This window comes from Megalops cyprinoides, chromosome 6, assembly GCF_013368585.1.
Source record: "Megalops cyprinoides isolate fMegCyp1 chromosome 6, fMegCyp1.pri, whole genome shotgun sequence".
NCBI classification, from domain to species: Eukaryota; Metazoa; Chordata; class Actinopteri; order Elopiformes; family Megalopidae; genus Megalops; species Megalops cyprinoides.
In genome coordinates, this window is record NC_050588.1 from 16910702 (window position 1) to 16924935 (window position 14234).

At 43.7% G+C, this 14234-nt stretch overlaps 1 protein-coding gene across 2 annotated transcripts; it reads right to left on the bottom strand.

Moving 5' to 3' along the window:
• Positions 1-868: 868 nt before the first annotated feature.
• Positions 869-13156, bottom strand: LOC118779851 (glutamine-rich protein 1-like). 2 transcript variants are annotated; one of them, XM_036532145.1, is made up of 12 exons: positions 12926-13156; positions 9510-9761; positions 7960-8079; positions 7640-7753; positions 6665-7390; positions 6390-6561; positions 6094-6248; positions 5684-5798; positions 5215-5323; positions 4756-4907; positions 2646-2736; positions 869-2448 (listed from the first exon to the last, which is right to left on the bottom strand). In XM_036532145.1, the coding sequence occupies exons 2-12, from the start codon at positions 9741-9743 to the stop codon at positions 2271-2273; spliced, it is 2166 nt and encodes a 721-aa protein (XP_036388038.1). In that variant the 5' UTR covers positions 9744-9761; positions 12926-13156; the 3' UTR covers positions 869-2270. The 2 variants fall into 2 exon arrangements, with proteins under 2 accessions (XP_036388038.1, XP_036388037.1); XM_036532144.1 differs by having other exon boundaries at positions 7960-8085.
• Positions 13157-14234: the final 1078 nt, after the last annotated feature.

Genomic DNA, 14234 nt, shown 5'->3' on the forward strand with positions numbered 1-14234 from the left:
GTGAAAAACTGAGAATTGTGATGTGATCCACATATCCACGTATATTTCCACATATCTTCCAGTAAATCTCATCTGGTTGTATTAGACCAGTGTTTCTAATCCTCCAATCCTACTCCTGGAGGCCCCCTGCCCTGCATATCTTCTATCTATCCTTCCTCCAAACACACCTGATCAACATGCTCTTGATTAAATCAGCTGTGCTCAGCTAATCAAAAGTGCCACTGATGAGTTCAGTCAGGTAGGTGGAGCAGGGAAAGATGGAAAACGTGCGGAGCAGGGCTGAGAATCAGGGTATTAGACAAAACAAAAGCCGAGACATGAAAAGTACCTCCAGATCACTGTTCCGTTAATTTAGGGAATGCATCGACTATTTTTTACAAGCTACTGAAATTTACTTTTGCGGTTATATATGCAAGAAAGGAAATACGTGCCTCAACTCAATTCAAAAAATGACAGTAAATCCAAACATTGTGTATTACACCCACGATTGCCTGAAAATCATGAAGATGGTTTGGGCATGCAGTCATATGGTCAACGAGCTATTGAGCTATAACTGTGTACCTTCAATTATTTCTTAAAATGCCAAAAAAAAAAATTGATTGTGGCAGCACACGCATCCAAAGATTTTGCTGCTTTGAAATACATATTTATTAAAATGTTCATTTTTTGTTGTAATTTTTTAACCATGCCATGCCAAGACAAGATGGGCTGTGACACATTTTGAGTCTGAGAACATTTTTGGATGATTTGAGAGACAGCTATTGAAGGATGAAAACTGAATGTCTTTTGAATACTGCATATTAAACCAGTTTTACCAGTTTATTGACTTTGCAGCTATAGATAGCTACGTAATAAATTTTGTCCCAAAGTTAACATAACATTCAACAAAACAACAACCTCACAGGAATGTCATTTGTTGGTAGTAATACAATTCAGTTATAAATCTCATATTCATTTTGGTTATTACAAAATAATAAGAATTATCTTGTGATCAAAGCGGTATCTGTCAGCAGGAGTGCGACATGCTCTTTTAGTGTCTTAATCTGCAAGTTCCTGGAAACTGATGTGCATGTTTCATTCCTCCAATCGGCTCAGTTACCAAAATCACCATACTCCCCCTTGTTTCAATCAAGGGAAGTTTTGTAGACTGAAGAAGTCCCGGTAATAATTATTCTATATATTCCAATGTCACAATAAGTCACAAACTTCTCAGAGGTACAATGACAATATTACCAGCTAAATGGTGGCAGGAGTCTAGACTTACAGGCGACTTTCACTCTTTATACACTCAGTTTCTAATATTGAGCAATTCAGAAGGCCATCAGTCAGTTATTTACGACATTACTTGCATATTATCTGAATTCTATGTGTTTGACTTCCTGTAGAGACGGGTTCTGTTCTTAAATCAGAGCTATGCAGTGATGCAAGAAAAATCTGCAGGGTCAGTACCCTGCTCACCTCAATCATATGCTGAGTCTCACGAAGGCCCATTTCTGGACACAGTAATTCACCAAACTTTTCCTGAGTGTTCCATTCTTCTCATCTCAATGAGGCAGAAATCATGGATTAGTATGGACAGCAGTACTTCTACTGTTTCATATGTATTTTTCAGGTTCTTTAATGTAAATCTGGAAGTGAATGCCATCCTGCATCCAGCATTTCAGCTACATGGTTTCTCTGTGCCTGGGTTTACTTTCAAGCTGATAACTGCAGAAATAAGCCAGGGTTTCATACTTGATAAAAATCCCCCCTTCCGCTGGCAGAATAAAACACAGATACACAAGGTGTCACTGTACAAAAGGCATGTTTGTAAACACCACCTTCACCTCCATCCTCACACACTACAATATCAACATATACAAGTGAGAGGGAGAGAAGGAATGAGAGATTAAAAAATAAGAACAAAAAAAGAAAACCCAGTGGTCTTTTTTTTTTACAAAATACAAGTGTGCATATTACCGCTCTTAGGTCTTACAGACCTAAGAGCAGGCTGAATCTGTATGTGTATGTGAGTTTACAAGTGAGTGTGGAGAGTTATGTGTTTATTGTGTAGTCTGTACTCTGTGTGTGTAGTCTGTACATTTCATTTATGTCATTTACAGTCTCTCCCCGTACCTCTGCCATGTGTATAAAAGTCTCTGCCGTGGAGATGCCTGTAGTGCAATTTCACCCAGGTGAGAAAGGAGGGGCATCTGCCCAGGTGAGTGAGGCAAGAAAGGGATGTCTACACACCTCTGCCCTCACCCAGACCACTCCCCTCAGTGCACATTTCATGTTGCCACGGGAACAGCCTCCTGGATCTCCCGCACCATGAGGATGCGTGTGAGCATGTGACCCAGCTGCTTACGTGTGATTGGCTGTGTGGAGTACCAAATAGGACTGTTTGGAACCACTACTGGCTCTGGCGTCAGGTAAAAGGTGTCATTTCGACCCTTTGCACTTTGGGGGCTGTGAGAAAGAGAGAGAGAGTGAAAATTAGATATGTATTTTTGCCTGAATAAGCAAGTCGATTGCAGATCTTGTATGACCCGTGGTTTCAAGTTGAACTGAAAGTGCTATATTCACATACAAAAGAGCCCTGTTCTTGGCTAGAACATCTCTGCTAAAATCACGTTTGCAATTGCTGCCACTGCAACTGCTCTCACCATTTGAAGAGGTAGAAGTCGTAGAGCTTGATTGGGCAGCGCAGTGGGTTCTCTGGGTCCTCAGCCTGCTCTGCGTACATGTCATCCGTCACTGAGACAAAGTGGGTCACAGGGCAAAATTTATCAGGCGGACGCAAAGACCTCACTGGTGAGATCACACAAATACCAATTCAATTAGATGACAACGTTCCCTTTCAACAGCCACTACCGTCACTGTCCACACAAAGAAGTGGTCTAGATCTCTGGCCCTCCATCTCTACATTCAAAGTCAAACAGAGCTTAAAAATGATACCAATGTGCCTTTTGATCTAAGCATGCCACAATGGGTTCAAGGAAACCTGAGCAGGTACAAAATTACCACTGTACATGGTCACTCAAAAACTACTTGGGATATTACTGCAAATTACTGCCTCAAACCCCTCCCCCATAGGACAATATGGAAATCTGAGATGGTCATGCCAAAATCAGGTTGATTTTACAACCAATGACTCCTACTTTTTGCTATTTTGTTGTATCAATCTGAAGTATGTCTAACCAATTTATTTCTGAGAGGATTATTTAAATTAAATCCTACAGTTTGAAGTTACACCTGCCATTGTCCTACATTCAGCTTGCATTGCATCATATGAATTTATTGAAAAAGTACCTTTTGTTTTATAGACTTTTAGTTATATTTAATATAAAACAAGTGGTCTCCACTTCATGATGACCCAGTGATCCATATATACAACAACTACAAAAAAATTAATTATTTTACAGAACAAAAGTGACATGTTTTTGGCAACAAAAGAAAAATGTGACCTACAGTAAGAGCTGTAGCAGAGTATATCAGGGATCAGTTATTTGTGTTACCTTATTCAAGTTTTCAGACTGTTAGAAATTCTGAGGTGGAACAGGTTTCAAGCAACCACCAATTTCAAATAACACCTTCTGGATCCCTTGGCTATAGAGCTGTCATATTCAAGGAGTCCATATGAGTATAAGCATCATAAGGAAGTGGTTCATGATTAGCTCATTTTTCTGACTAAAGGACTAAAATTGTACTCCTGTAATTATTGTTGCATTACTTAACTAACAGATATGTAGGGGACACGGACACATATTTGCAACCAAAACCAAATTTATTACAATGCTCACTCTCAGCATCCTCAAAATGTATGGTATATGACCCTGGCCACCTGGTAAGGAGAGGATTAAGCTCTGTATGGCCCCTTAGCCTTGTCTGGTCATAAACCAACACTGTGCCATTTGTAAATGGACTTTGTCTTAAATCAAGAGTGCCACATAAACGCAAACATCCTGGCGCAGCACTGCATGTGTGGTGGGTAACCTCTCTGTGGTGCCTGGCACTTCAAAGGTGAGCTCCAATCGGGGTCACTCAGAGTTTACTGCAGATTCTCAGGTCTTTTTAATGCAGAGTCTACATGAGCTCCCGCCATCCAATCAGATCACGCAGCAACTGCAGGCGGCAACGACGGTCGGACAACAGTTATCCCTTGCGTGTCTCTCTCAATCTTCTGCGAAAAACGCAGAAGAGTGGAAAATGGACTGTGGCCTTCCCAGAAGGCCTACAACAAATCATCCATTAGATCTCCTCAGATCTAATGGACTGGCCCTCCTCAATAACTCGATGAGTACCGTTGTTTAATTCTGGCATTGTGAGTAGCTGATTTCATGTTGTACGACATCTGTTTAGACACATCTGTGATTCATATAACGACAATATTTCCCTGTCACAATACCCTTATGAGACTGATTAACTAATTAATGTTTTGTCGGGGCACTTCAAACTATGGTTATCACTTCGTGACCTCCTGTAAATTGACTCAGCTGCTGAAAGCCCAATCTGCTTACACTTAGCATTATCTTTACACTCCCTTTTTTATGTTGTCTTGTTCCTCAATAACCTTTCATTTATTCATTAATTCATTGCTTGTTCGTCATTGCCTGTTTATTTAGCTGTTCTAGTTTATTTCCTTTCGTTTTGTCAGTGTTTGTCTGTGTTGTATTAATAAACTTGTTTGATTAATTACATCATTGCCCCCATCTGACTTTTGCCCTGACAAACCAGGCTTAAAAGAGCTCATTTTATTCAGGGCTATGTCCTCACCTTTCTGCCCCATCTGCTGCAGCCCCACGCCCCTCAGGTAGCGAATGCTTGTGCTCTTGTCCTTGGGGTTTGATGGATTCTTCTTGGTGTGTCTCAACACCTTTGAGAAAGCAACCTTCATGTGCTCATCCACAGTCTTCAGCTGGAAGAACCTACAGGACATTATTCCACACATAGTTTGGCTACTCCACACATACTCATACATTTACAGTACAAATCCAGTTACCCCACACATATCAGACATAGCTATCCCAGACATACCCACAGTTTCCCCACACACAGCTAACCCATGCTGACTTAATACATCTACTCTACACATACCTCATATAGTTAACAGGCTCATTTCTATGTTGTTGAAAAACAGCAGGGTGGTACAGGAGGTGGGTGTGTGAGTGAGTGAGAGCGTGTGTGTGTCTATAGCATTGACAGTGTACGTGCACGTTTGTGTGCGAGACTCACTTGGTGTTATAGAACAGCAGAGTGGTGAGCAAGGTGGAGGGGGAGTGTGCACCCAGCTGTTTACACTCCCACAGCATCTCCTCCGTCACATGGCTGGGGATGACATAGCCTGTGGAGAGAGGACACCGACTTACACAGTACACACAACAGGCACACATGTACACTTACACTGTACATGCAGACAGAAAGACACACCACACTCACACACCTGAGTGGGACTGCAACAGCACAGAACATGTCTGCTGTGTAGAGATTCAGCAGAACGATTATCATGTGTTTTATCTCCTTTTTCTAAAAGCCAAAGGTGCATAAAGGTGTGCACACATAAGTCTGCATGTGCTCCTGAGAGTATGTGTCCATGAGTGTGTATGCGTATGCATGTATATCTGTTACTGCATGTATTTATACCTTGTGTGTGTGTGTGTACGTGCATATATCTGTCAGTGTGTGTGTGTGTGTGTTTTCTTACCCAGTGGGTGAACACTGGGTTTCCAGTTCTCCAGCACTTGGTGCAGCCACTGAGTGAAGCGTGTATAGTACTGATCAGAGAAGATGTCCTCCACTCTGCCATTCTCAAACAGGTACTACAGGGAGAGACAGAACACATGGCATTTAACACACACTGTTTCACTGACACCTGTCAAAGTCTGTCAAAGTCTGTACGCGTGTGTGTGTGTGTGTGTAAGTATGCACAAGTCCATGTGTACACGTCTTTCTCTCACTGTGTATGAATGTACCTGTGCATATGCCTGTGTAGTGTGTGTGTGTAAGTATGCATTTACAGTGTGTGTTTCTGTACATTTACAGAGTGTTTGTGTACAGTGTGTGGTGTATGCGCAGTGCATTTGTGAACAGCGCATCTGTGTAAGAGACACATACCTTCTGGATGCAAAGGAAGATGTAGAACAGCACGTCAGGCTGAAAGGCCTCCCCTTCCAGCCCCCGCGCCTCCTGGGTCATCAGAGACAAGCCCACACTAAGCTCCGCCACAGCACACGACAGCAGGTCCTCCTGAAACCGCAGGAGCTGCCGACCTGTACACACAGTACACAGATTATACACACACACATTATACACGCAAGCTCTCCTAAGTCACTTCAGCTCTGGAACTCATCTATATTACACTCATCTCTGCCTTGTCCTGGTACAGTGTGATACTGGGTGGGTAAACTCACGGCCAATGGGCGCCAGTTTGGCATGCGCCTCCTTTTCCAGCTCTGCATTCTTGCGCTGAGCCCACAGCCGCCACACCTCCAAGCCCTCCTCAGGCTTCAGAGTGCTGGGCAGTAGCAGTTCGGCAGGGGCCTGGGGCTGGGGCTCCACCTCTGCCACATGCACTGCCTGACCCTGCAGTGGGGGGGGTGGGTCACTTAGTAAAAGAGCACCGCCTTGGACATCCCCAACGCCAGCACAGGCACGCACAGAACAGCCCTGCCCCCAGAGCACTGACCTGCAGGTGGAGCTGCTGCTCCTGTGTGTTCCCTGTCTGGGGGTCCCATATATGGAGCGCCTGGGCGCCGCTGGGGTACGGCGCAGCCACCGCCTGCACCGCCACCGGGATGTGGAGGTTCCCGTTCATGAACTGCGCTGGGAAGAGCGTCTGCACCACCTCCTCCTGAGGCGCGCCCGTCACGGGAGCGGACGACACCGGTGTAGCCGCAGTGGTAGACCCCACCACAGCGGAGGGGGTGGAGGACGGCGGGGTTACCTTGCCTGCTGCCACCATCTTGTCCTTGTCATCAGCGGGTGTGTGGGCGAGATGCACCGCGCCGTAGGCCTCCTGTGGAAGGGCGATGTGGGCCACGCCCTGCTGTGCAGGGGCAGAATAGACAGGGATGGTCCAGGTCTCGCCCGTGGGGCTGGTGATGGTGCCCGTGGCGCTGTACAGGTGACTGCTGTCCACTGTCAGCAGGTCGGGCCGCAGGGACAGATAGCTCTGCTGGCCCTGAGGGATGGTGAGCACGGTGGCCAGCTGCTGCCCAGGCAGGGCATAGGACACCGCGATCGGCACGTCCACCTTGCGCTTCTTAGCTGGCTGCAGGACCCCACCCACTGACGCCCTTCTCTCCCCCTCCCGCGGAGATGCCTGCTGCTGCTGCTGGGGTGACAGCGCCCCAACCGTCTGGATCTGGATCTGCTGGCCACCTGCCACTGCTGCCACCAGCTGGGCTTGGATCTGACAACACACACATATTTTAACACACCAGGAGACTGTCTGTGTGAGATGCTGTGTGAGTATATGTGTGTACATGTAAGTGTGAATATATATGACTGTGTATATATATTTGCATGTATGAATGCGTTAAAGCATGTATTTGTACAAATCTATGCAAGTGTAAGTGTGTATATATATGTATATATGCATGTATGCAAGTGTGTGTAAATCTATGCATGTGTAAGTATGCGTGTGCACATATATACAGACCTGCTGGTGGTCTTCATTTATGTGTCCCTGTTGCACGAGTTGAGCAGTGGGTGGGGCCCCTGTCTGAAGCTGCTGATGGGAGGGACTGGGTACTTGCTGCCCCTGGATCTGCACCTGTAGGGGTGAAACCGATAGCATCAACACAGCCCCAAACAACTCACAGGGTCAGTGGTAGTGAGATATGGTACAGAGGGTATGGGGGTAGGGGTGTGGCAGAAATATGTGTTTGTGGTGAGGTATAGGTATGATAGAGGTGTGTGCTGGGGGTGTGGATGAGGTGTGTTAGGAAAGCGCGTTATGGGAGCAGTACTGGATGTGACCTGCACTTGTATCTGCTGCTCAGAGGCCTGGTGCACTGCAGCCACCAGCTGGGGGGAGAGCTGTGCTGATGTCACCTGCTGCTGCTGCTGCTGCTGCTGCTGCGACGGCTGCACCTGCACCTGCACCTGGGCAAACGCCATACAGGCAATCAGGGCTTACACCAAGGGGAAAGATATTCAGTGCCTTCCAAAGTATTTAGACCCTTGACCGATTCTCACATTTTACTTAACTACAAATGACACATTAACATTTCATTCTGTCTTGATCTGTCTGTCTAATATAAAGATAATATATAATGCTGTATGGTTGGACAATATATTTGTTTCATACAACATAGAATTATATTGAATTAACTTTGCGCTAATTTATCAGACTTTTCCAGCAAGTGTTACAAATAACCCTCTGTCTGCTACAATTAATCCCACCCATGGGGTAAACTGTAGCATTGCACTTCCCGTCATTTTCGGTGGAATTGTACATGAACGGTAGATGCTAGAAACAAAGTTCAAGTGTTCATTTGTAGCAGAGATGTTTACGTTGCTTGTATAAAAACATGATTATTCCAACTTAAATGTTTTTAAAATTATTTTGCAAAAACCAAAATGTGTTAGGTTGTGCCCCGCTCTCCCCTATTGAACGCAGCTCTGTTACTACCGCCTCGCCAAATGCTCGCATTGCAGACATTACAAGTGGCTGTTGGACTGCTTTCGTTTTCCGATTTAAAATATTTCCACACTGCAGACATTTTAGCCGTGTCCTGCCACAAACTGTGCTCTCCGTTTACGACACTTGTGTGACAGCTGACGTAAAACAAAGGATCGGGCTTAGGTTCGTGCTCACTAAAGCCGATACCGATCAGTTACAAAATGCCTTAATCGGGCCCGATACCGATCTTTAAGATTTGATCGGGACATTGTTAAGCATGACCCTCCAAATCTTATCAAAGACAGAGCCAAGATTCAGCGATCACGGCCCAGGCTTGGGAGCACCTTGTGGCTGCACAGCATCCATTCAAACAGTCCAACGATTGTCAGTGTGTATGCTTGAGACTATTCATCTATAAATGCGGTGTATGTAAAGCCATTCACGCACTGCAGGTGAGAAAGCAGGTGGCTGAAACACTGTCTTTAACTGTACGCAGGTGGAATATCAGAGCTACAATGTCTGCCAAAATCATCTTCTCCTTTTTCCAAGCAACATAATGCAAGAAATACAGTTGCACTGCATATTAATTCTGCAATAAAACTAGCATGCTATTATGTTACGTCCTGCAACTACCTTGCTTTTTAACCCTTTTTAAAAATAAAGGCTATTTACCAGATATCTGCACAACTTAAGGAACCTTCATATCAAATAAAATTCTTTACCTCTTCAAATGTTTTTAATTACCAGATATAGTGAAAAATTCATTTATTTAAGTACAGATTCTTCACACCCATCCACTTAAGTACATAAATTCCTTAAGAGAGTGTGTGTGTGTGTGTGTGAGAGAGAGAGAGAGAGAGAGAGAGAGAGAGAGAGAGAGAGAGAGAGAGAGAGAGACTCCTACCGGGCAGGCCAGCTCCAGCAGGGACCCTGCCACCTCTGTGCTGTCCGTATAGATGCAGTTCGTCCCCTGCTGGTAGACCATGGCGGTTGTGTTCTGCTGGAAGTCCTGCAGCGCCTCGGAGCCCTTGCTGGCCAGCGATTCCAGGAACTCCTTCATGCGGTGCTGCGGGACGCTGCGAGCTTTCACACGCACGTACTCTTCAAACGACACGGTGTTCTCCACTGAATCGCTCATGACACCGCAAGCCTCCCCCTGCGCCAAACAAGAAAGATGGTTAAATTGAAACACAGCCTAACATGACTCATTATACCCCATATCCACAAAAAAGTAATTTGTAAATATCTGTTACAGTTATGTTACTTGACGCAGTCACAAAAAAAGGACAATCGGTAATGGGTTAGGACACTTTTGAACCTTTATGCCTGTTCTCTCAGCCGGGAAATACAACCAAACCCTTTTTATCCTGATATAATTAAAATAAGCGCAAATGTGCGTATTCGATTTCAAAATAGTCTACTTGCCAATATAAGACTAATAATAATTAATATGTATTAATGTATTCATTCTTTCGCGAAGCACCGTCTACATCTTCCCAAGCGACCTTAAATATCACTAAACGAGGCTTTCCGCCAAAGCAGGACATTCAAATATAAATGCAACAAAGATCAACTTGTTTCTCCGTAACCACACACCGCCCTGTGCCATGCGTTGTACATCAACAAGGCTGCAATCATTCACTTACTTAGCCAGCAACACATTTTTCAGGCATGGCGCTGGCTTCGTTACTTCATAGGCAGAACACGACCTGACCATAGGTTTGATGTTAATAAACATTTTAAAATGTACATATACCATCAAAGCCCAAAGGTTTATTTTATTTTGTCTGTGAAATAATCAATGTTATCGGTTGTAATGTCTGGTCGCGACGGGCAAACCGAGACAAAAGAGTCCCAACCGAAATTAAAAGAAATTAGGCCCGGTCGGGCAGAGCAAAGCCGCGGACTTTCCTGCCTCTGTTCTGACGTTTCAGAAAGAGAGGAAGTCTCTGTGGCTGCTTTCTCCCGCGCTTCCCCGAAACATGAGCTCCCAAGCTCATGCCTTACCGTTTTCAAGGGGAAAACTCCCCAACGGTAACGAGCGAAGTCGTCTTCCGAGTCCGAGGGACTGATAGATTTGTTTTCACTTTCTGCTGCTCATACTATTTCATTTCATCATGGCAAGCAAACCCATGAGCTGAGAAGGCAACATCACAGTAGTAACTAAATCTTTGACCACTTTGCTTAAATTCGACTAACCTCAAATCGCATGTGGGGACAAAATCCATAGGTGCAGTTTTGCGGGATCGAAATGATCACATTCTACTGCACACTTTATCATGAATAAATCTAGTATTAGAAAGCTGTCAGTTGTGCAAATAATTCAATTACTAAGATTGTAAAATCAATCAGCTTATTGCTGACATTATGGTAAAGTTGCTGACTTAGTGCATTTGTGTTGTTAAACAGGTAAGAATGGAGGTAAGGCACAAACATTGCATGTGAGGTGGGCAGTATATGTATATTTTATGGATCTTCTGCATATATATATAATATGTAAACACATACATGTATTGTCCACAAGTTATTTTATGATCAAACCTAAAATAACCACAATGTAATTAATATAATACTCTCCACTACTAACTGGAGTTGTAACAGGGTGTTTAACATATGATGCTAGGGTTACAATAGGATACGTGCCTGAACACAATATTCCACTGTATATACATATCATAACAGCCACAGAACCTGTGTTCTATCAGTGTTATCCTAATGGCCCATAAAGTCAACACTTCACTGTAATGAGAATTCTATCTAGCTCTACTTCATGTCAAGTCAGATGCCATGTCATGGAGAGTAACTGTCTTATAATGACATTACACTACAAAGCATCCATGCAAAAGCTGCAGTGCACAAACCTTTCACTTCTTCTACAAGAGTCAGCAACTCATACTCATGTTCTTAAAATTAAAAGAAAAATATCATTAAAAGTAAAATAACTTTCAGAAAGTATTTCTGAAACCACCACTCACACATACGCAAGTGGATCAGTATCTACCTGGGAACATCATCTTGTAGAAATGGAAATCTTCTGACAAAAGAAAAAATGTCTGATAAGACAGGATAGTTGCAGGAAATAAAGTTGACAGGTGGGTCACAGCACTGACTATAGAAAGGGAAGAGTTTTTCACACTAACAACCTTCTTTGGTTTAGTCACAATTTTGTGACTAAACCAAAGAACCAACCCCCCCCCCCCCCAAACCTATTTTTTCCTCTTCCAACATCAAGAGCATAACAGGACACAAACTAGATAAATGTAATGCTACATTTGTTTTAAACACACAAATGTAAATTAATTATCCAAATATATTCATAACTTTCTGTAAACCACCTGAATGTGTAGCACTTGCACATGTTGTTCATCACATGACAGTGCAGAAAGCCTGGTTACAGGCCACTGAGTGCTACAATGGGCAGAGTCACCTGCTATCACAAGACTTTCCTAAGTTAATAGGTCGTACCTTGTTTTTCTGATCTACCTGATTGTATTTCCCAGCTAGCTGTGATCCACAGTGTGAAAAGCCAGGTGTTGACCGTTGTTTTCACTACAGCAACAGAGAGATGACAGCGCTCTCTCTCTCTCTCTGGTCCACAGACATCAGCAAAGATACTGTATGCATTTTAGGCTACTTGCTTCTCCGTCTGGAAACAACTCCCTTACTTCAGTCTGGGATACAACATCATAATGGTTTAGCCCTGGGGCACTGCTTACCTGTGATAGGTGTATGTGAAGTCTTTTAATCTAAAACAGCCCCAGACATACATCTGAGCCCACTTTTTATTACTTCCATTATCAATAAGGTGCTAAATATTATGTGCATAAGCATGAACTTAACGTGGTCTGAAATGCAGTGATTCTCAACAAACACGACTGCTGAAACAGTGCCGGTAATGCCACATACATTTTTTCTTCTAAATAATCAAAAAACAAGTGCCAGTCTGAGCAGTTCATATTTCATACTATAACTCATTTAAATGTTCAGTACAGAATGGAAAATGTGGAGCTCGAGGAAACACCAACCCGAGAGCTGCACATATAACTGCAAGATAATCATTTGAGTGCGTTCGCACACAGGCCATAATTGCAAACGTTTTGAGTAGTTTAAAGTGTGTCGTGGGTGGATGCGTGTACACGCGCACCAGGTCCTCAGTCAAACTATTGTTACTTTCTCAGAATACAACATTTAGGAGCCACAAGCGCCTCGCATTGTACGAGCACGGTGACAAACAGCACGGGAGAGCGATCAGTTTCTTGTCTCTGACCGGCGTCAACGAACATAGCACCCCGTATTACCTCAAACTACTGTCAGCCTTACCCCTCTCAACCTCGGCCAGGCCCTTCCAATCTACCCTAACCGGCTCAGCTTCCCAGCTTAAAGGCAATCGGTCCACAGTGCTGACGGGAGGTTTTTGTGTACCAAAAACTTCACACTCGTCCTTGTCGTTTATCGCAATACGTTTTCCCGTGTCCTTGATTTCTTATATATTACGCTCTATTATTTCCCCTGTTTTCCTCTTCAGATCTCACTGTGCGCCATCTTACGTTCAACCCCTTTCAGCCAATCGGCCGTAGGTACCTGCTCTCGCGAGAGTCCAACAGGCCGAGCGTTGCGAGATGAGCTGAGGGCTCCCCTCGCAGTTTAAAGGAGACAAACGCAGATGTTCAGTCCGGTCTCCTCCATTGGCGTAATAGTCAGTTTCTGTCACTTATCCGGATGGGTCAGCCTGGACATGAACAAGGCGTGTAAATTGTTCATTTCACGGGAGGTATCAAAAGTATTTCTTTAAGACTACAAAATGAACAGGAAAAAAATATATTTATTTAACGAACGAATGAAGGTATGTTTAATTCAAAATGACTTTTTTTTTTTTTAGAATTTTAGAACTTTTTTTTTTTTTTAGAAATTACAATTTACATATATTTGTAATACATTACTGTTACTAATGTAATTGTAAATGAAATGTTATGGGTGCTTTTTCAGATGCCACAGTTTGATCTTCTGGTTTGAATAGTAGTAATAGACATGTATGTAGTAAAAACATGACCACATGTGTGGATATTACAACAACTGTTGTTATAGGGAACAGATACAACAACTGTTCTTACTTTAAATCAGGTGTGTCAGATACAGTAATTTTTTGGAGATACCACAGTCTAAGTTGCCTTTAAGTCTTAATGCCATAATTGAACACACCCTTGCAAAACCCCTCATATTGTAAAGCAATCCTACTCTTTAATTCAAGTCTACTCCTCATCATCACCTTTAAATATGTTTTAATGCATAAATTCACACCAGGACCCTGTTGCAGCAAGACAAATAGGAAGAGCTACAGGTGAGACCACTAATGAAAGCACCAATGCTGAATGTGCTTCTGTACCTTTAACAGGAGTGCATCTACCCCAGGCCCCCTTAAAGATCCATGCCTGTGTCACTGAGGGCCTTCCCCTCTTCTCCCCACAATACACTGCCTCACAACTCTCTTAAGGTGGAGCTGAAGAGATGTGCTGGATTTCTGCTTGAGCCATGCAGCTGAAATCTACACACATTTACAACGGCTGTGACGGAGTTAATTCCCACGCTCTCCCTCTGACCCTGAGGTGACCCAGTGTTGTTGATGGCTTGA

What these genes read in the sequence shown, in the direction of transcription:
- LOC118779851 (XM_036532144.1), bottom strand. Translation starts at nt 9,743, where the DNA reads ATGAGCGATTCAGTGGAGAACACCGTGTCGTTTGAAGAGTACGTGCGT. An exon ending in TGCTGGAGCTGGCCTGCCCG is followed by an intron (nt 8,086 to 9,509) that starts GTAGGAGTCTCT and finishes GCGTTTGCCCAG; the next exon opens with GTGCAGGTGCAGGTGCAGCC. An exon ending in TCTTCCTTTGCATCCAGAAG is followed by an intron (nt 5,799 to 6,093) that starts GTATGTGTCTCT and finishes CTCTCCCTGTAG; the next exon opens with TACCTGTTTGAGAATGGCAG.